Source organism: Dendronephthya gigantea, unplaced genomic scaffold, assembly GCF_004324835.1.
Source record: "Dendronephthya gigantea isolate DGI-Jeju-01 unplaced genomic scaffold, DenGig_1.0 000057F, whole genome shotgun sequence".
Taxonomy (NCBI): domain Eukaryota; kingdom Metazoa; phylum Cnidaria; class Anthozoa; order Malacalcyonacea; family Nephtheidae; genus Dendronephthya; species Dendronephthya gigantea.
In genome coordinates this window covers 756,726-778,126 of record NW_021163067.1, presented here as the reverse complement: position 1 = coordinate 778,126, position 21,401 = coordinate 756,726, and the positions used below count along the sequence as shown (strand labels likewise).

Sequence of the window (21,401 nt, the reverse complement as noted above, 5' to 3'; positions counted from 1 at the left end):
TGGTAAAAGAGTTTACTCCCGTAGAAAAAACCTCGCTTGCTTTAAGTACCGATTTAGCTGAGTTGGTGAATGGACTGATTAATGACAAGTTGCCCAAAGAAAAACTGGCCCAGCTACAAGAGAAGTACCTCCGACCTGAAAATTGTCCTTTTTGATACCGCCAAAGATTAATAAACAGATATGGCAGCAACTTCGTCAAGAAAACTAGAAATTGTGACTCGGCCTTGCAGAAGACTCAAGGTTTGGTGATGGCTGGTATTTATGCCATCCTCCACACATGTCAGGAATTACAAGGAAAACCTATGGATGGCCTCATCCACGCAGTCGTCCTTCTACTTTCTGCTAACCAAGAGTTCAATCTAAAGCGAAGAGACCTGCTACGTCCAGACCTCAACAAGCAATATGTTGCTTTATGTAATCCTTCCACTTCGATTTCCACTTTTTTGTTTGGTGATGATCTCAACAAAGAAGTCGAAGACTTGACAAAATCCAACAAATTGAGTGGCAGAGTCCATTCGAACTGACGATTTGAACCTTATAGACCACCTTCTGGGCGTGGTTCAAGACTGCAAAGTCGTTTTGGATCACAAGACCGCAACATGCGCAGTTAAAGACCATCTCGTCCTTTTTTAGGCGCAGGTCGGGGGCAACCTCGACCACCGCCGTCCAATAGATTCCAAAAACCAAGGGTATAAACGTAACTGAATCTACAAAGGTAAGCGAATTATACTAGTCGTGTATGGATCTTTTGTCTAATCAACCCTTTTGTAGCAGGTGGCATTCAGAAACATGTCCATGCGTGGGCAGAAATTACCAGTGATCCTTTTGTGTTGGATGCTGTAACTAATTGTCATATTGAGTTTGACCATGATCCTGAACCTAATATTAATAGTATCCGCCCACCTAGTACTTTTTCTGTAGCGGAATGCCAGATTATTGATACGGAGATAGAAAAATTTATTAAGAAGGGAATTATTACGAAATCTATTTCTGAGCCTGGTGAGATATTATCTCCCATTTTTGTCACACCGAAGAAAGATGGGTCATATAGGGTAATTTTTAATCTTAAAAAGTTAAATGAATCAGTTTCTTATCACCATTTTAAATTGATACTCTTCAAACCGCCATTAACTGGTGCAACCATTTTGTTACATGACTTCTATTGATTTAAAAGATGCCTACTACTCTATTCCCGTAGCTGTCGAGCATCGAAAATATCTGAAATTTTTGTGGAAAGGCCAATTGTACACTTTCACCTGTTTACCTATGGGTCTAACCAGTAATCCCAGGATTTTCACTAAAGTTATGAAACCAATTTTTGCTACTTTGCGCAGTCAGTTTGGTCATATCTGTGTAGTTTATCTTGATGATTCCCTTTACCTCTCTGCAGTCGAGTGTGCAGAAACTATTTTACATACAGTTGAGATGCTGTCTAAATTGGGGCTTCGTATTAACCAGGACAAATCTCGGATAATTCCTTCTCAAACAATAGAATACCTAGGTTTCATTATCGATTCTGTTCATATGACAGTATGTCTTACGCCTAGAAAGCGGGATAGCCTCCATAAGCTCTGTCAGACTTTTTCATGCCCTGGAAAGCAGTTTACTATTCGCGAGGTCGCATCTTTTATCGGGAAAATAGTTTCATCATTTCCTGGAGTAGAGTTTGGCCCTTTGCATTAACGAAATTTAGAATCTAATAAGGACCATTGCCTTAAGCAAAGTTTAGGAAATTTCGAGGCCAAAATGACCTTGTCACCGTTAAGTTTTACTGAAGTTCAGTGTTGGCTTGAGAATGTTCGATTAGCCACAAAGAATATCCACCATGATCAACCAGACATTTTTCTTTACACTGATGCGCCAAGTTTAGGCTGGGGGGCACGAACATCTCGGAGTCAGCATCAGAAAATATAAAGCACATAAACGTGTTAGAATTGCTGGCTATTAAATTTTCATTATCCTCCTTGATACAATTTATCCGTAACATCCATGTTCGGATTATGTGTGATAACACAACAGCTGTAAGTTACATCAATGCCATGGGTGGCTGTAAGTCTTTAGAATGTAATGCTATTACACAGGATATCTGGACTTGGGCTATTGGCATAATATTTGGTAAAGGTCCCAGGTAAAAGTAATACAGATGCGGATTTTTTGTCTCGGGATTTAAACCTAGATCTTGAATGGATGTTATCCCGTAGCGTTTTTAATAGTATTGTCGCCCTTTTTGGTTGCCCGGATATCGACCTTTTTGCTAGCCGGCTTAATGCTCAATTAGAGGATTACGTTTCCTGGAAGCCAGATCCAATAGCGAAATACGTTGATGCATTTACTGTCGACTCTGCATTTTTCTTTTACGCGTTTCCCCCTTTTTGTCTTTTGTCTAGGTGTGTTCACAAAATAATCCAAGAAGAAGCCTCAGGAATTTTGATTATCCCTCTCTGGCCAATTCAACCGATGTTTTCCTCGGTACTTCATCTGTTAGTAGCAGTTCCTCGTTTGTGAAAGCCAACAGGTCTCAACTGATACATCCAACCCTGACGAGGCCTCACTCTCTACACAACAAACTCAGTCTTCTGGTTTGCAAAATATCAGGGAAATATCAGGGAAGTCTGGCGTTCCAACGGACGCTGCCAATGTTATCATGCATGCTCTCCTGGAGACCATCGACCCATAAACAATACAACACATACATTAACAAATGGGCAACATTTTGTTGTCAACGGCAGATTGATCTCTTGCATCCCACTGTGATCTGCGTTTTGCAGTTTCTCAAAGTTTGTTTGAGCAGGGTTTGAGTTACTCAGCTCTAAATACGGCACGGTCAGCCATTTCTAATTTGGACTTACAGTCTGTTTTAACCGGAAATAATAAACCAGTGGGACAGCATCCTCTAGTGTGTCGCTATCTTCGAGGAGTCTTCAACGAACGAAAGCCTGTTGCGAAATATACTACGATTTGGCCAGTAGATAAAGTTCTTGATCACTTGAATACCTTATGGCCGTTGGAGCGGTGTTCTACGAAGGAACTTACGTACAAGTTAGTCATGCTAATTGCCTTAACAACTGGCCAAAGATGTCAAACATTAACATTATTGGATATATCGGCGGATCATATGCAAAAAACGGACAGTTGTTATGACTTTGCGTTAACAGATCATGTGAAACAAGATCGCCAAGGGAAAGTCTTCAGTAATCTTCGCCTTTATAAATACAGTGTACCCGAACTGTGTGTATACAACCTTAGAGTGTTCTTTGACTGTGAATGCACCTCTCCGAGCCTCTGCCACGCTTTTCGTCTCGTTCATCAAGCCATACAATGCGGTCACTTCTAGTACGATTGGTCGTTGGATTAAAGCAGTTTTACAGCAGTCTGGTATCGACACCCAGTCCTTCTCTGCTCACAGTACTCGATGTGCGTCAGCGAGCAAGGCAGCTACGTCAGTTACGGCATATGTGATTCTGAAAACTGCGGGCTGGGCTGAGGAATCCACGTTCCGACGCTTGTCTGTGGCCATCACAAATCAAATGAGTGTCGCTGTTTTGCAGTAACTTTCATTAACATTCCTAATTATTCACAGTGTGATATTTACCTTGATACTTGTTTATCGATTCTCTAATTATATTACGTATGCATACTTGTTGTGTACCATTTTGTGTTTCCTGCTTTAAAATCTCATGTTAGCCCGGATGTACGTAATGATTTGGTAGAATTTAACAATTAAACAAGACTTACCTGGAAGTTGAAGTTTGATGGTAATTCTACCAAATTATTTAAGTACAGGAGGGCTAACATGCCCATATAACCCTTCCCGCCCTTCACTGGAAGGTGTCATCATTGTATTTTACTATGTACAAGTTGTACGTTTACAGGCTATATGCTATGTGTTTGGAATTTCGTCAACCCAAAATGTTCTTTTAAGACTGATCTCGTGGCGGTGTGTGCGCATCTCATGTTAACCCTCCTGTACTTAAATAATTTGGTAGAATTACCATCAAACTTCAACTTCCAGGTAAGTCTTGTTTAATTGTTAAATTCCATCGTTCTAGAGTTAAAACCTAATTTGTAATCGTGTTTACAAAAATCGTCTATTTTCCACCATTGGGTGTGTCTGGTCTGGGTAACTATAGTGATTGAAGATTCATACAAGTCTTTTTCTTCACTCAGAGTAACTAGGCTTGCAATATGGGATGTAAATATTTTTATATTTAGCAAAATAAAAGAAAAAAAATTTTGGTATAAGACAACCTTAATATCATGCAATTATATTAATACCTATACTTACTTTAACTATAAACAGCGTCAGAGGAGGTCGGACAAGCAATTAGCAAGTTGTCACGTGAGCTCTCGATCAACGAGGTCGCTCTTTTTCTCATCGCGTTTCAGAATAGCCTGCTCGCAGACTGAATCAGGGGGCCGGAAATTAAACTGGGAAAATTCAGTCTGCTCAACTGCGGGCTTTATCGTGTACGGTGACGTAACACTTACTCGGATTTAAGTAACTGAACGTGATTGGTTCAAACGTATCAACGATAGATCAAGAGTTTTGATTCGTTTAGCCGCTAAATATTTTGAACAAGTTATTTTTAGAAAAAAAGGCTATATCCAGTGTTTTATTAGACCAGTATCCAGTGTTTTATTAGACCGGATCCGGAAGTGGAGCCATGAAAATATTGGGGTATAAAGGTAACTCTCTGTTGTTAATACCAATAATTATACATAAAAATATTCGGTGAATTGACTTAAATGCACTTTACGATGGATACTTCACTGAATATCATCGTGCATTCCAATTAGCAATTCTAAAAGTCAAAGTACATATCAGATGTGAAACCCAACTTTTCAAGGTTCGGTAAACAAGCGTATTTGATCATAGGCGGTGGTCCGCACATAAGGATTTGAGTCTGATCTCCAGAAGAAGGCAAATGATCTTTGATCATGTCAGCACTCACAAAACCGCTACTGTATTTCCACCCTACAAAAAAGATACAGAGATGACGTACTGGAAGATATAGTTAGTGCAGATTATTTAGAATTTTTAGAAAAAACATACTCCGAAAAACGACATCAGAAAGTATACACCCAAGATTTGGTTTATAAACCAGACAAATTAAGGAACGGGTGCCGTGATAAAACGTCTGGTTTTTAAAACTCAAATATTGGTTGTACAATATGTTGCTCTAGGGAGTATATTTTCTTTTATATTTTAATTAATTGTCTGCTGGTAACAGTTTTTAGAATTTTAAATGTTAAATGTATATATAATTCTAAGATTTATATTTGTAAAAAGAGTGAAAAGAGAGCTTTATTACACATTCGCCTTTGTTAAAAATGGAAATGGTAGACTTAAAGGTTAAAACATTGAAAATCAAGCTCTTATCAAAGTAGAAATACCGTCGTTGAATCGTTACAAAGTGATCGAGATCTCCCACTCACTGAGTTTGAGTGCATGTGCTTTGAGAATACAGCCGATTGTTATGAGTTTTTTGGGCGCGGTTACGAGGAGCGAGATATATGAGTGAGTTTGAGCATAGACGATGGATTGTCTATGGATTGAGAGAAAAGCTTGTTTTTGTTTTGGTTTTGTCACGCACGGGAGCATTAATGGGTTTTGGTTTTAACTACATTGTTTCATGAATTGACGGATGGAGTCTGATAGCTGTTCCTAGCTTTAGATCAATCTTGTTTCAAGCGAAAGTCATAATACGGAAAAAATGGAGTCCTGCTTCGCTGTCAACATTTTAGTCGACATTTTTCTCTAACTATATATTTCCTACAAAACAATGAATATATGGGGATAAGCCGGTGGTTTGTTTTTGTGTGCTAAACGGTGAAAATTGACTCTTTCTCGATTGTCGCTTTTTCTGTTTTTCTGGGTTTTTTTTTCTGTTCTGCAACTTAATGCCGAACTGGGTTTGGCATTTTTGCCTCTGTGTGCTAATAGTTGACTGTAATATGCCTTTATCCAAAACTTAAGTTTTGAATTAAAAGAATTGAATTATTTATTATATTTTGAATTGAATTATATTTTTTTGAAAATATCTCACTCCGATCCTCGCGAGCACAGCATGAAAAAAAAGTGGGACACGTATTCGTGATAAGTACGCATTCTATATCTATTATTTCTATGATATAAGCGCATGGGAGCAGTTATAGAATACCCTGCCAACCCAACCCTTAACAGTGAATGGCTTATAGTCTCATAGATAAATGTACCTTTTTTGTGTTTCTTAATGCATGAATTGGACATCTATTTTTAGAGAACGAGGCAATTCTATACTTTAAAATTGATCCTCTGACAGATCTTTAACATAATGCGCTATTGGCACGGTATTCTATAAATGTACCAACGCATGCACTAAATACCTTCTGGGGGTCGGTCCAAGGTGTACCAGAGTTTAAAACGATCCGGGAATTTTTCTACGATTTCTTCAAGCTCTTCCCTTAGTAATATATCTTTCTCTGTCTATAAATAATATCAATGAATGTATCATTTTAAATTTACTTTAGGATCGAAGATCCTTCCCTTGTTAATAAGCATAAAATCGAAATTGGAAGTACACGCTGACGCATAATAAAATTTAGACTTTTGTCTAAAAAATGACTGTTGTTTCCTCTACCTGTGATATATGTTTATAAAATAACATGTATATTGCTACCGTGGGTTCCGATTGGTCGAAGCCCGTGTTTGGATCAGACCATGCATCTAAATACGAAATTTAATTCACTTTTGGAAATCAAACTTGCATGGAACACTATAGCTTAAGTTGTTGTTGTTATTTTAGTTAACAAACTGGAGTTAAAAAAAGCTCGCAAAATCACTCGCCTTCGGCTGGCGTTAAGTATTTCAGCTCATAGCTCAGAAAAAGTAAAAAGCACTGGCTTCAATTTTCCCTCCTGAGTTATCGTTCCAGTTTGTGTACAGTTCAATGATCCAAACACGGAAACCATTAGGTAATTTAGGACCAGTCAGTTTTGTACACTAAATACAAATACACCAAATAACGCTCCAATTCTTTGCAATAAAGTCGTTCAAATCCTGGACTGTTCTTTAGTTTTTTAATAGTATATCCACTATAGTACAGTACAACTAGATAACTTTAAATGACGTAAAGTAACTTGTAGATTTTCAAATGACGTATATATTAAGTAGTTTTCACTGATGCAAGTCGGTTTAACGGAACGAAAGCTCCACATATAATAAAAACACGTGGTGATGATTTAAGTTATTTAGAGATAGTCATCAAGGTTGGGGCGGTGATAGTTTAAAAGTAGGATTATTATTATAGTATTTTCTCTGCATTTTAAAAACGGAAACATATTTTTCAAGTATAATATCTGGAGATCATCACGACACCATGCAGAAGATTTCCTATCTTCACTTACCTGGTTAGCAAAAAGCAGAGACATTTGAGTCTGATCGTCGTCGTGTTTCAAAATATCGCGTATGATCTGCAACATGGGCGTAATACCTGGATAATCAGATTAAAAATACGTCGATATTTACTTACACATGGCGACTGTCGCCAGCATTTAAACATGCAGATTTATGTAAATTTATTGAACTTTTACCCTACAAATATCGGATAAATAGGTAAATCAGATAAGTATTCAGATTATGATATTATTATAAACTTTATGAACACAAATTGTTTACTTAATAAATAATTCAATAACGTTAAATCTATTTGTAAGTAATACTCTGCGTCGCGTCGTTGCTAAAACATTCTATCTTTCACCTTATGAATAACACTATTGCATTCATAAACATTAATTATTACTACAATAATCCACGTTTTACTTTCATGTTTTACTGTTTTTCTGTCTTTACATGCAGGAAGTATAAAATAAGGCCCGTTTCAGACGTCGAACTTTTCATGTGCTGAATCGAATACAAATGAGCTTAATTAACATTAGGTTCGGCACATGAAATGTTCGACGTCTGAAACAAGCCTAACCAGGATAAATTAAAAATATTCTCCTCTAACTCTTAATTACGTGCACTTTTAGACCGTGTGAAAAATGAGTGCTGATGCATTAATATGGCTTATATACAGTACTGTACCTGTTCCCCCCGCAATCATGCCCAACTGCCGACAATGACGCGTCACCACTTTGTCTTTTGCTTCCTCGATAGAAAACTGTCCTTAAATATACAATTTAACATGTCGCTACACTATTGGACAACACTGTTATATAGTTCATCTTTGTTCATGATAGTGACAACAAGGTATAATAAAGCAAAATGCATGCATGCAATGTAAGTGGGAAAATTTTTGGTCACGTTCGTGCGGTATGTATAGGTCAGCGTTAATTATTTCAATAGAATAATGCAAAAACTGTTCGAAACAACATGCTCGACGAGGAAGCAGTTGACCAGTCTATTATTTCAACGATTAACACCTATACTTGCTTAACAATTTTGACAACAGAAACGTGACGCGTACGAAACGTGACTACAGCCGTAAAACAATTAAGTTGACAATAGCCAGGTTTCTCTTTGACTAAAGATTACGAACAGTATCGAGATAAGCTTGTGACATGTGCATGTGTATAGTTTAATTACGAGCATAAAACACTTGACACTAAATCAAAGGGTAGCTAAATAGGATAAATCTTTCAGGTTGGGTACAGGGAGTCGGGTGCAGAGAGAGAAGGGTCAAATAAAAAGGTATAAAGGAATGCATTCCATTTTGCATTCTGCGTATACATGAGCATGTATAATGTAACAACGTGCGTTTCAATATGAAATTGGACGATTTGCAGTACGCAAGAAACAGCCAGTCAAAAATGCATTCGAAAAGCATACATGGATGTCAGTCACAGAGGCGATTATTTTGCAATGAATAATCAAGCTGATCAACTCTTGTATCACTTTTCATATTTTGAATATAAATTTTTGACAGCGTTATAATTATGTAATTGTCTATGAAATTGCAGCATAATTATTTTGCAGCACAGATGTATGACGTCATCTTGCGTAGATATGCTTCGGGCGATGATGGGTGAGTCTGGCAGGGGTACACCATGGGTTAGTGTAACGTGACATGCAAAAAGATTTGGCAGTGACGTTTTGGTTGATTTGGTTGTGACGTATGCGTAAATACGCCTATTGCGTAGTTACGCATGTGACGTCATTCTCGTAGTTACGCATGTGACGTCATTCTGCGTAGTTACGCATGTGACGTCATTCTCCGTAGTTACGCATGTGACGCCATTCTACGTAGTTACGCATGAAATGTAAGAAGTGACAGTATGTGTGACAATTGACTGATACCTTTTCCTTCGTACTCGAGTTTACCACAAGGTCCACGGACATCAATGGTATCCCCAATATTCATTTGTTCCAAATGCTGCGACATTTTACCGCCGTCTGGGAATTTCGGATGAACATTTTTGAAATAAACCTACACAAATACATGCCACATGTCACATTAACATATTAACTAAGATCTGTTCACACAATCCAATGTTTTGCTTGATCCAATTCACTTCTGACGTATGGAATGTAGTGTGTTATCGATAAAACAATGCTGCATTAGCTTCAGTGGATTTGCTGCCCATATACATTGCAAGTCAACAGACTATTAATCATCCATCAGAAGTGAATTGAATCATTCACCTAAATTGGATCGTGTGAACAGACCTTATGATGTACAGTACTTGTAATGCAAGTGAAGATGTTTTTTGGTTGATTGATAGCTATATATAATTATAGTAAAAAAGCGTAAAATGAGGAACATGCCAATCTCTTTGAATTTCATAACAAAATTCTGCCAAAAAGGTTAGAATTGGAAATACTTATCCACTGCATAAGAATACGACGAACAAGAACGCTAAATACTAGAGTTGTCAGGGGTTTGAATACATAAAAACAGAACAGTTTGCAGATCCGTAAGATCAGATAATCCACACACACCACAGAAAAGCAGTCGAAAACCATGTATGACAATAATTTCCACATATTATATTAAATCCTCGATTTAAAAACACATTTTCATGCAACAAAGTGGATCAATCGATTGATCGTGTACACAGAGGCAATATAGCTACCAACTAAATTACCTTAATAACGAGATCAAAATATCCAATTTCATCATCAGAAGTTACAGGAGTGTATGGTCGTATTACTAGGCTGTCGTTAACCTTCGCACTTAAATACATGTGCTTACCTAAAATGACAATGAAAGACTATTACAGGCATTTCTCAGTTCCGGGTCTATAGTCTATAAAAGAGAGTGAAAAATTGACAGCACATATTCAAATTAAATGTTCGATAAAGTGAAGATATTTTAGTACTTAAACCTGTAAAAGATAATGATGACAAATAATTGTGACAAAGTGCCTAGTCGAGCTGATAGTTTGAGGGGATTTTTTCGGGCGAGATTATTCTCTGAATTTTTGGACTTTTCTCCTAGGAATTGCCCCTTTGGATTTTGACCAATCGGAGTGAATCGTTGTCGCATGTGATCATTTTCGACGTTCTTACTGGCGTATTCGACTCGCTCCTTCTTTTAGCGAACCAAAGAAATTTTAAGAGCCAAGAGCAAAACGTTTTTGCTCCCAATCGCCCTACTTCGTCTTTATGGTAAGACTTTTCATAGTGAAATATCGAAAATAATAAAATGCATTTCCCAAACTATGTAGCAAAACTTACTATTTTCTTCTGGAAAGAGGACTATACATATTTCAAACAATATTTTGATTCTATTCCTATAGTTTCCCCATAGATATTTTAGGGGCCCCGGGAAACCCGGGGCAAATTGTTTTCAGTGTGTCTCCCTCACTCTTGGCAGCTCTCGTCTTTTTTGTTCAATTTAATTGGTTGCAGTTCCGCATTTATACTTCATCGTGTAGGACTCATTCTACTTTCAATGTTTTTCAAATTAACTTCATCAAATGTGGTATCAACAACTGCCAAAAATAAACTTCCCTGACAAAGGTCCCTACGTCAAAACGTTGAAATTGTGTCAATTTTAGGCAGTTGTTATACCGCAAATGATGCGAAGTTGTTTGAAGACACTACTTGTTATATATTGGAACGTTTTCCAAATCAGATGTCTAATTTAAAAAAGAAAAATGATTAAAGTCGAAGAAAAACGTGTAAGCTAGCCTCTAAAAGTGAAATCAGAATAGGCAATACTACATCCCTGAAATCGGACAACTTTTTAAACAAAGCAGGAAAGTTTAACGATGTAGCGAGTTCTCAGTCATTTCTCTTTTAGTCTGGAAAAAATAGACGGAACTAAACCTTTGCCTCTGAGATAACGACGCTGGCTTGAGAATGCTTCATTAATACCAAAATTGATCGAATATCGAAATTTTTGTAATCGCGTGATCAATACTTGAAATTGTGATATAATTCGAGATTATCCGCATTATTATCGGCGCAAGTCTCTATAGAGTCTGTCTGGTAACTTACCAACTGGAAGACCCAAAACGTGATTCGGTGTTTGAAGTGCAAATCTGAATCTTCTGGTATCATGGCTTATGGCCTAATTGTAAAGAGAGAAATTCAATATCTCATTGTTTCAAATTGTATACCAGGGATGGATTTTACCTCAGGGATGTACAATTTTGTGCATTCTGATAACATGCTAGCCTATGGCAAATGTAAGTTTCAATCAAGAAGTTATAAGTTGATGTTTACATATGTGGTATAGTTGTTAATATAATTAGGTTATCCGACTGGAATTCATGCCTAACAATCTTTTTGATACATTAGTATACATAATTAGCATATTATTTTTTGTTCACCTGGATTTAAGGCCTGTAACTAGAAATTTATTGTATTATTTTTTAGGAGATAGTCAATGCAAACTAGTGTTCAGCCAATGAAAGCTTTGAATCCATAGATACCATGTTAATTATGAAGCTTATAATGCAGATGTACTATATTTAAAAAGTGGCATAACCTTAACCTTCTTTGATTGTCTAAAGGGTGCAAATTTAAGTTTGATTTTCCTAACAAAGCTAATTTTTATATGCCTTAATTGGCTTGGTTGGACAACATGAATTAAAACCCTACTATAGTTGATGTAGAGTGACAAAGTTTTAAGAAAAACTTTCAGTCTACAAACTATAGAAATAGGATTCTGTGTCATCTTCTGTCACCTGTTAAAAATTATAATCCATTTTCAATTTGCATTCTTCCAACCACTTCGCCAACTTACAGCTGTACATATTTAAGTATGTTTAATTTTGTGATAAGTTCTCTGTTAACACTTAACAAGATGTACAACAATAGTAACTCCTGAAGAATAAAGTGAGCATTTTCATTCAACGTTTCGACTTTATCTAGTCATCATCAGATGACTAGATAAAGTCGAAACGTTGAATGAAAATGCTCACTTTATATGGAGTTACTATAGTGTTGTGTATTTTAACAAGATGTCCTTCTTGACTATTTATTACAAGCTATAGAATTGATTTGCTTTCTACTGTGAATTTTATTTATGCACACAGTTTCGAAGGATTCAAATAGACTGATGCTAAAACATATAGCCTCTGAATAAGGTGCTTAAAATAAGGTGATGTAGAAGTGGGGGTGTTGAATTTAATTGCTTGATTAAAGGGAGTGAGCAAAATTTAGCTGGATGGAGACGTAGCTAGAAGTTTAATTCAATATCAATATTGTTTGTTTTTAGGCGTGCATGATATGTGAGCATGAACACATGAAAATACCCCCTTGTAATTAAGCAGTCTACTGTAGCTACAGCACCGATACAGGGGTCTTTATTCCACGTAGGATATATGCACCCATATGAACCATTGAAAGTTCTTCTATGATTCTAAACGAACGTCTTTATTTCATATTTCAGTTTGCTCAAATATAGAGAAATAGCTACAAGTGGTACACAATAAATACATACAATAAATAGTATTTAAAAATACAGTGGGTATACCTCCTTCTCGACCATTTCAAAAGCAATCTTTTTATTTGGATTCAGCGCTAACGGCCTCTTCTTGCCACTGCTGTTGGAGAAATACTTTCGGAGAGCAACAAGAAGGACAGTAGTACCAACTATGCCAAGTCCAATAAACACTGCCAACTTCTAAAAATGGAGTAAAACTGTAAAACTCACTGTGACTACATGGTTTTGTATACTCAAGTGGTGAAGTATATTAAATTAATACACTTGTGGATAGTTAAAAACACATACGTTAGTCGAATCCATTTTAATTTCCTTGTAAAATGTTTAAAGAGACTCCAAAGCGATATGCACTGTGATCATATAAAAGTTTGCACCAGTTTGAACCAGATATGGTCCAGATCAGTGGTTTGAACTTTGAAGAAGAAACTGATAGACTTTAAGACCTTCTAATGTGTTTCCACTTTGTCAAAGAATTTTCAATAACTATTGTGGAATCTATTGTGGTACCTGTGGTTATTTGAGGTTGTACGAAGGCTGGATAGTGTCATAGTGATTTTATACCACATTTATACCACATTTGATGCTAAGTTGTTTGAAGACGCTGCTCCCTGGTTATATTGGAATGTAGAAATACTAGGATTTAATCAGATAAGAATTTGTCTTATCTGATTAGTCCTAATAATCAGGGGCGGCAGAATAGGGGGGGGGGCTAGGAGGGCTATAGAAACCCCCAGAAATAGAAGTGGGGGGGGGGGCTTAGCCCCCAAAAATTTCATGAAGAATGCCAGAATGGGAGATTAAATATACAAACTACGTTACCACGAAGTCGTCAAATTAATGCTCGCTGGCGTATCATGATCAAATGCTAATAAGATATTCTATATTGTGATACGGATCAAGTGAATGTAAATTGATCTTTCATAGTTGTCTTTAACAGCAGAATATTTGTGGTTGTATATTGTTATTATTATCGGACCGCCATTTTGTTTGGAAATTATTTTGAGAATTTAAGAGATGATTTTTCAAATGTAGAAGATATCACTGCGAGCGCTGTGCCGTTTTCAGTTTGTGTTTGTCCATGAAAAACTACGATGGAAGCGGCAAGTAAGACTCTTAAATGGCCATTTCCGAAGATCTAGAGCATTGAAATTCCAACAAAAATTTCACTCGCCGCCAACCATGGTGGCGCCTCGTGAAATTAGACCCCCCCAAGATAAACTATGTTCCGCCGCCCTTGAGTCCTATCTCTTAGAGATAGGAATTTGTGACTGAGAAGCCTCAAATTTATGCGTTTTAGAAGTGTATATATAGTATATAATTGTTGATTAGACATTACACAACCTCGTTTTAAGGGCCTTTTACCTTGATTCTGGGTTGGGGAAAAGGGCCCTGGGATCGGCCAGCCGATTCTGTCTTCTGATTGGTTAAATGATTTTTCCTATAAATTTATGTGTAATTAGGAATATTTTCTAATTATTCCGAAATAGTACAATTCCAATTTGCTTTAATGCGACAATATTATCCGTTGTACGTGACGCCGCCATTTTGAAAATACTAGGCAAATTTCATGATTAATTATGCTTATTCAAAATACCCACGGAATGTGGGTATTTTGAATGGCCGATCCCAGGGCCTTTCCTCTTCTCGCCCCCAGCCCGAACCCCCCATATAAAGTCCCAAAAGGCCCTGGGAACGAGGTTGGACATTACAGGCAAACTTTTGAGGACCTGTTCAATTAAAAATATTATTAGGCAGAGGAGTTAGACTACTTGTCAAGTAAGTTGAGCAAAATTATATTCTACCGAAGTTTCTGCGCTATTACCGACCGACGTCGCGTTTAACCGACCACCGCTTGCCAAAACTGGGGGTGTAACATCCCCACACGGCACACCTCCACGCACACTACCTGGATCTACATCAGAATATCTACATCAGTCAGTTGTTATTTAAGACTGAAGTTGAAGAGAGGTAGACACACAGTTGAGTGGTGGTATTTTTGGGCCCATTTAAAGGAAATCGTGCACAGGGTGGTCTTATCTGGCTTATTACTTTCCCTCGTGAGACCGATGACTTTCCACAAAACATATTCCACATCTGACGACTTGTAACAATCCTGCTGGCGGTATCAGTTATCAGTTCATGTTATTTGGCTAGAGTCACCTACGCTCGTTGAAAAATGCGATCTTGACTTTCATTCGCACTTTTCACTTTTTTCAGTTGATGAAATAAGTTCAGTATTTGAGTAATTATGACTTTGAAGAGACTCTGAATGACGTGAAGTTACTTTAAAGGCAGCAAAAATTACTTTTATTAGTAACATACATACGACAATTAAAGAAAATAGGTACGCTAAGCGTACATGTATCTGCGAGGTGCGAATGGTGGGATCGAACATGCGATGGAGAAAAGTGAAAAACTGAGATATGCAAAACTAGAGTACAGTTCAAACGTACTGTCTATAAGCATGTAATTTTGGTACTACAAAGCAACAAGAATTGAATGATTTATAAAAGTATCAGTCTGAGTTGATAATACAATTAATTGTTTTTCTGAAACTTTCACTTGAGGTTTCGTTCATTATTGTTTGAAATGAAGAAAGTTTTGATATAAGTAATGTTAATTTTTCTACTTTGGTTAAATTTATCATATGAGAGATGACAAAAGTATAATTTTAATTTTAATAGAAGATGTAGATAAGATATATGATGTACAGATAATTAAATGGGGAAGAAGACATGATAGGAACACCAGAACAGCAACTAACTAATTACAGCAGGTACCAGGATCTGTGATATAAATTCTTGCAGAAACTAATTCGACAACATAAAAATTTAATGAAACTTTATGATGTCATTGTTGTTGTTTAGATAATTAATGATGTAAAACGAACTATTTGGTAATTCAGGAAAACAACACTCTGTCCAGTATGTAAATTCCTCTATGAACGTTTACATAATACTGTGAAACTATGAAACAACTTTATAACAACATATACAGACAGTATCATGTACATGTGAATGTGAAAGTCCAGCTGTCATTATGTCTAATATAAAAATAATATTGAAAACATAGATCCATTGAACACAGCGCTTAATTTGTATACTTCACAAAACACTTGTTTACATCTAGTATTATATTTGCCATTTGGTAAAATTACTATACAATACATGTCATATAACTTTATGATACTTGCTCTTGTTTCAAGGTACTTGAAAAACACTGTAAGATCCAAGAATATGTCGTAAACAACAGCGAAGTATAAAGCGAACATCCTACTAAAAACTGACAATTCAGCTAGGCTATTTACCTTAAGAAAACTTCGTCCAAACAAATTGAATCTGAAATAAACATCGACTCCTCGTATCCGCCATTTTGTAAATCTAGCCTGCGAACAGGCTTGGTGTGCAATTACGTAATTTGTGGGAATATTAGTCGCTGATTGGCTACAAGTTAACAGCTAACAGTTAACAGTTACACAGTCGATAGCAATATATCTGCAAAAAGTCGGTCTGAACAAAGGGAAGACTCTTTCTCAGCCGGCGTTACTGCGCAAGCGCCTATTTAAGGAGGTTTTGCTTATCTTTCTTTCACCCTGAATCCCGTCTCGTTAATTTTCGCTTTCTTGAGGTGTCATCGTGTGTGAATTTTTGTTATATAGACACGAGTCTAGGGCGGGTTGCGCAGAAACCGAATAGCGCGCGAATAAACCGCCCTAAATAAACTTGTCCGTAGTTTGGTATTACCCTGAATAAATTTCAGCAATGAAAGTAGTGTCTTTCCACAATTTTATTTAATTTCAAACTTCTTTAAAAACGGTCGGATAATAGCGATCATAGCGATTGGCGGGTATCTTGCATGGTTCTTGCACTAGTTCCGTTTATACTTTGCCATTTAGGATCATTATCTGTTTAGTATTAATTTTGTATTCTACCGTATGTATTAATGAGTGATCCTAATAAAGTCGACAATAATAATAATAATAATAATAATCAGGTTGCCAGAGCGCTATCCAGTTAACAACTGGTCTCAGTAAATAGAAGATTCTTTACATTTTTCGCGGTGATTATTTTATTGACCAATCACGATGTCGGATACGATTTTGACGCGCGAAGAGATATAGAGCCTCGTTGCTTTCAAGACTTTAAAGGCATCGTGGTATAAAGTTTAGATGTAGACTGTTTAAACCTTGATTTTCGAAAGAAAACGCTTCTCTATACCTGATAGTGTAAATAAACAATCACATCTCCTAGTCCAGGCGATATTATACCAAGTTGAAAGAAAATATGCCATTACTTTCAGCGGTAAGTACACGAATATTGCATACATGTGTAAACCACTTGGGGAAGTATATCATGATTATCCTATCGCTCTATAGCTATCAATTCCCGGGTTTAAACACATCTATTGAGCGATAGGTTTTTTAGATACATTTGGACATCCATTTTAGTGTGCCGTTGGTCTATCTAAATGATTTACCTTTATATTAATTACCTTTATAGTTTATATAATAAACCTTTGTTTAATATGGTAGAGTAAAAGCTTTATAATATGTGTGTACTCATGGCCATGGGACAGGCGAAGCAGCCAAATACTAATTTGCTTATGACTTTGTGAGTGTAAATGTAGGTATGAAAAATGTTTCTTATATTGAGCTTTTATAATCAAACTTACATAAGAAGAAACTCAATAGTTATACCATTGGCATTGCAAGTATGCTTCACTGTGGAGGTCACATGTAGGGTCCACTTTGAGAAAACTGAAGCATTCGTTTTTTCAGGCTGGTGTCCTAGGTGTCATTTGTGTTTTGTGTAACATAATTTTATAAATAACTGGTTTCCATTACTTGTGGCAATATGTTATAAATTATGTGGCATGCATGCAATTTGCTCACTTAATTTCCAGTCTGCATGCTCCTCCAGTGAGTAACCCAAACTGGAATTGCAAAGGCTTTAGTTCTTTGCTGTGGACCTAAAATGCGTCTTTTTATTTAAATAATGAATGACCAAACCGTCACAAATTCATGATATTCCATTTCTGCCAACTTTCTGTGTATGCATTGCTAAAATTTAGTTCAGATTTCACACCTGTTCATTCTAAGGTCTTATTGTCTCCCTATACTGTGTTAGGATGCCTATCAGCCTATATAATGTATCGTAATTGCGGTGAACAAGTCATTTTTACCAATGAGAAATAGTCAGGTTGTAAATTTGTCTTTGTTTCTGTATTCTAATCAGTTATTGTTGTCTGCACACAAATAGAAATATTCTATCACATCAGCCACCTTGATATGTTCATAACACTTTCATCCCAATGGAAACCAGGTACTAGCTTACGAATTATTCGAATCAAAAGCTTGATCATGAGAAGTAAAGCACAATGGCTTTTAAACTGTTGGCTATTATAATTTTGTTACCATCATGGTGATTAAATAACTGTGTTGTTTCATTACATACATTGACTTCACCCAAAGTAGGTTTACTGGTCAGTAAACAGATCTTGCATAAGTTATCTGTGTTCTTGGAAGTATTCATTCACCTTATGGGAAAATTAGCATGCTCTGAAGGCAATATTTCAGTTTTTGCTAGGAATGTGATATGCTGAAATCTACAATCTACAGTGGCATTTGGATCCCAAAACCTGATATTCTTTGAGCATTGAGGGTAACAATTAGTAATAGTCCAATATCAGAGACACACAATGATCCAGGTATAAGGCTCACAAAGAGTGAAAAGGGTACTTACCACAGAGACATGTAACATACAAACTATGAATGTGGTACCTACTAAACCAGTAACACCTGAAGAGATGTATGTCAATTTTTTTCTTAGCCAACCAAAAAAATCCACTGAGAAGAAAGTATCTAATCGAGAACCTGTTTAGGCTCATTCTGTCATAAACCCTTTTTTCATAAAAACCTGCCGATACTGTGGTCCTGTGTTGAAAACCTAAATTTATGAACACGAGGTTTTAATTGTTATAAATACTCTCTCAATTAATTTTGAAAAACATGCACAATTTTGAAAAAGGTCCAAATTTTCTGGTGAAGGCTCTCCATGTCGTTATAGAAAAGTGCCATTTATTTCTAAAATACAAAAGACAACCATCCGAAACAAATTTACAAAATTAGTTAAATTTACAAAACGTGCGCAAAGTTAATTTCTTTCATAATTGAAAGTTTTGGCGACGTTTTGACCTTAAACAGACCTAAAACTGTAACAAAATTTATTGACAGTGGCGTATCCAACCTGAAGATTTTTGCCTGTATTCTAAAAGCTCACTCACATTCAAACTCATTGAGTGGGAGATCTTAATCTTCTCATAACGTTTCAATGGCGGTATTTCCAGCCGAACAGGAGCTTGATTTTCAGTGATTTACCTTATATATTTCCATTTATTCAGAAAAAACTTTCTCATTGATCAGCATTAACGAAATTTATATGTCACACTCGATGAGTGTGAGTGTGAGTGAGCTTTTTGAATACAGGCGTTTGTCTCGCTAATGTAAATATGAAATTATATAATTATTCATTTCTTTATAATTTCACTGCTCTCACATTCAACGAAATACTCCAAAATATTAGCATAGCGGGGACAAATCGTCATGCTTCTAGGCGACTGTTGATAAAATGATTCGTTCTTCGTGCCGCTTTGAGAGGCTGATGATGATTCTTTACGCGATTATTCACGTGAATTGCACGTGATTCTTCGCGTGGATTCACGTGATTGAGGATGATTCTTCACGCGCTGTACGATGGTACCTGTGGTCCTGTGTCGTATTGTATTGTTACTTTGCCTTTTTTTCCAATTGCAGATGGTGAAGTTATTTACAGGTGTTTATGAGTCTCCTTCTAGAAAGGAAAGTGAAGGTGAAGTTATGACTGATAGTGGAAATACATCACCTAATAGTGGAAATACATCACCTAAGACCTTAGTGTCACCGAAGAGATCACCACTTCTTCAAAATCTCAATAGAAATAATGGGAATTCTGTAGTAATGGTGCGTACAAACGTGATCGATACACATAACTGAGTGGGATTATATGCCTGGTCTGGAATACAAATTTATCCAGCATTTGATGAAAATGTATTCGGTGCTATAACGATTTTGAAATTTAAATGGAGTCATCTTTCGCTCTCGAAAACAACACAATTCCAATTGTACTTTCGTGAAAAAGATGTACTTTCGTGGCAAATTTTTGTCAAAAACACGAATTTTGCACACTTTCTTCTACACGTTATTTCTCGATGTTTTTTATCCAATTGATAGCTGCAATAATATGTACGTTTATTAAAACTGTGCATTTTTTTAAACACGCGGTTCATTCTTCAAACCTTCTTTCGTTTGTTCTTGAGCAGAAGGCAATTTTATTCAAAAGTTCTTGGTTATTGCTTTGTTAATGTTGTATTAACAAATACAACATAACATTGATTGTATAATCATAGTGCATACATACAGTATTTTATATTCAAACAAATCTATTAATATATACTTTAACATTTTGATAAATAGAAAAATACTGAAAATTCAAGTGCTAAAGACGAATGCGGTAACGAGAAAAAGAGACGTAGGGAAATTTCCTCAGATGAGGATGAAGAGGTAAATGCATATGTTCATTCGCCAAATTATGTGCAGACGTGTTTCAGAGTCAGACATTCTAAAGTCCTACTGGCTTTGACTGACAACATTTAAATTGGAAGTCAAGTCTGTTCGGCGCATCGCCTCTTTCGCATAACAATGCAAGGGCCCTCTGATGTAAAGGGCCCTCGTTTTTTTAACATGAATTCTAAGCGCAGCGAACCTAAACATGTGTTCAAAAGTATTAAAAGGTTCAAAATGTAAACAAAACATTTTTTACGTTTGTTTACATACTGTACAGACTTGACTTCAAACTTAATTAGCAGTCGTCGTCCACCACTACATGTCTTAAGGTCTGCTCCCACGTTCCAATTTTGTTGGATCCAATTCGCTTCGTTTTACAGTCTCTCGACATGTAATATATTTGGGCAGCAAATCAACTAAACACTAATGTCATGTTAATAATGAGCCTTTGTATATTTTAAGAATTTGTTAGGTTTTCAAAAGAAGCGAAAGGTCTGTATGTCTGCAGGCGATGATTTCCAGAATTTGTGTTCACACAACGCAACAAATGGAGACTTAGTTTCACGTGACGTATCATTATGTTTGGATTCAATGTTGGACATGGTACGTCAATATCTTAATCACTTTGAATTCAGCTTTTCAGCGCGTTAATTCACAACCACCCACAATGTATTTGATCGTGCACCGCCCACTATTAGATGTATAATGACAGAAGCAATATTTTTGCTACACAGTACAACAAAACTTTTATTCGAGCAACTTGATGCATGGCCTAGCTGGACTGTTTAATTGGGAGGACATATATTCCTATATTCATGTTTACATATCATAGGAACAATGGCGGCTTATGGCGCACTAAAGAAATAAGTGGGGCATACGACAAAAAAAAATGAATATTCACTCCCCCCTAATTAAGCTATTAGTTA

General features: G+C 36.5%; 2 protein-coding genes across 3 annotated transcripts; one reads left to right on the top strand and one right to left on the bottom strand.

The window, feature by feature from the left end:
* Window positions 1-4,267: 4,267 nt before the first annotated feature.
* Window positions 4,268-13,318, bottom strand: LOC114529531 (NADH-cytochrome b5 reductase 3-like). Its single transcript, XM_028551347.1, has 9 exons — window positions 13,164-13,318; window positions 12,906-13,055; window positions 11,423-11,495; window positions 10,066-10,172; window positions 9,278-9,407; window positions 8,066-8,146; window positions 7,387-7,472; window positions 6,367-6,466; window positions 4,268-4,975 (listed from the first exon to the last, which is right to left on the bottom strand). Exons 1-9 carry the CDS (start codon window positions 13,176-13,178, stop codon window positions 4,803-4,805), a joined length of 915 nt encoding a protein of 304 aa, XP_028407148.1. The 5' UTR covers window positions 13,179-13,318; the 3' UTR covers window positions 4,268-4,802.
* A 3,649-nt stretch (window positions 13,319-16,967) lies between these two features.
* Window positions 16,968-21,345, top strand: LOC114529584. Of its 2 annotated transcripts, XM_028551398.1 has the most exons (4): window positions 16,968-17,176; window positions 19,687-19,872; window positions 20,386-20,472; window positions 20,938-21,345. In XM_028551398.1, exons 1-4 carry the CDS (start codon window positions 17,159-17,161, stop codon window positions 21,124-21,126), a joined length of 480 nt encoding a protein of 159 aa, XP_028407199.1. In that variant the 5' UTR covers window positions 16,968-17,158; the 3' UTR covers window positions 21,127-21,345. The 2 variants fall into 2 exon arrangements, with proteins under 2 accessions (XP_028407199.1, XP_028407198.1); XM_028551397.1 differs by lacking the exon at window positions 16,968-17,176 and having other exon boundaries at window positions 19,427-19,872; window positions 20,938-21,344.
* The last annotated feature ends 56 nt before the right edge of the window (window positions 21,346-21,401 follow it).

What these genes read in the sequence shown, in the direction of transcription:
- LOC114529531 (XM_028551347.1), bottom strand. An exon ending in ATTTTGATCTCGTTATTAAG is followed by an intron (nt 9,408 to 10,065) that starts GTAATTTAGTTG and finishes GTATTTGTGTAG; the next exon opens with GTTTATTTCAAAAATGTTCA. An exon ending in CATGATTGCGGGGGGAACAG is followed by an intron (nt 7,473 to 8,065) that starts GTACAGTACTGT and finishes CTGATTATCCAG; the next exon opens with GTATTACGCCCATGTTGCAG.
- LOC114529584 (XM_028551397.1), top strand. Translation starts at nt 19,627, where the DNA reads ATGGTACCTGTGGTCCTGTGTCGTATTGTATTGTTACTTTGCCTTTTT. An exon ending in ATGGGAATTCTGTAGTAATG is followed by an intron (nt 19,873 to 20,385) that starts GTGCGTACAAAC and finishes TTTGATAAATAG; the next exon opens with AAAAATACTGAAAATTCAAG. An exon ending in CCTCAGATGAGGATGAAGAG is followed by an intron (nt 20,473 to 20,937) that starts GTAAATGCATAT and finishes GTATATTTTAAG; the next exon opens with AATTTGTTAGGTTTTCAAAA.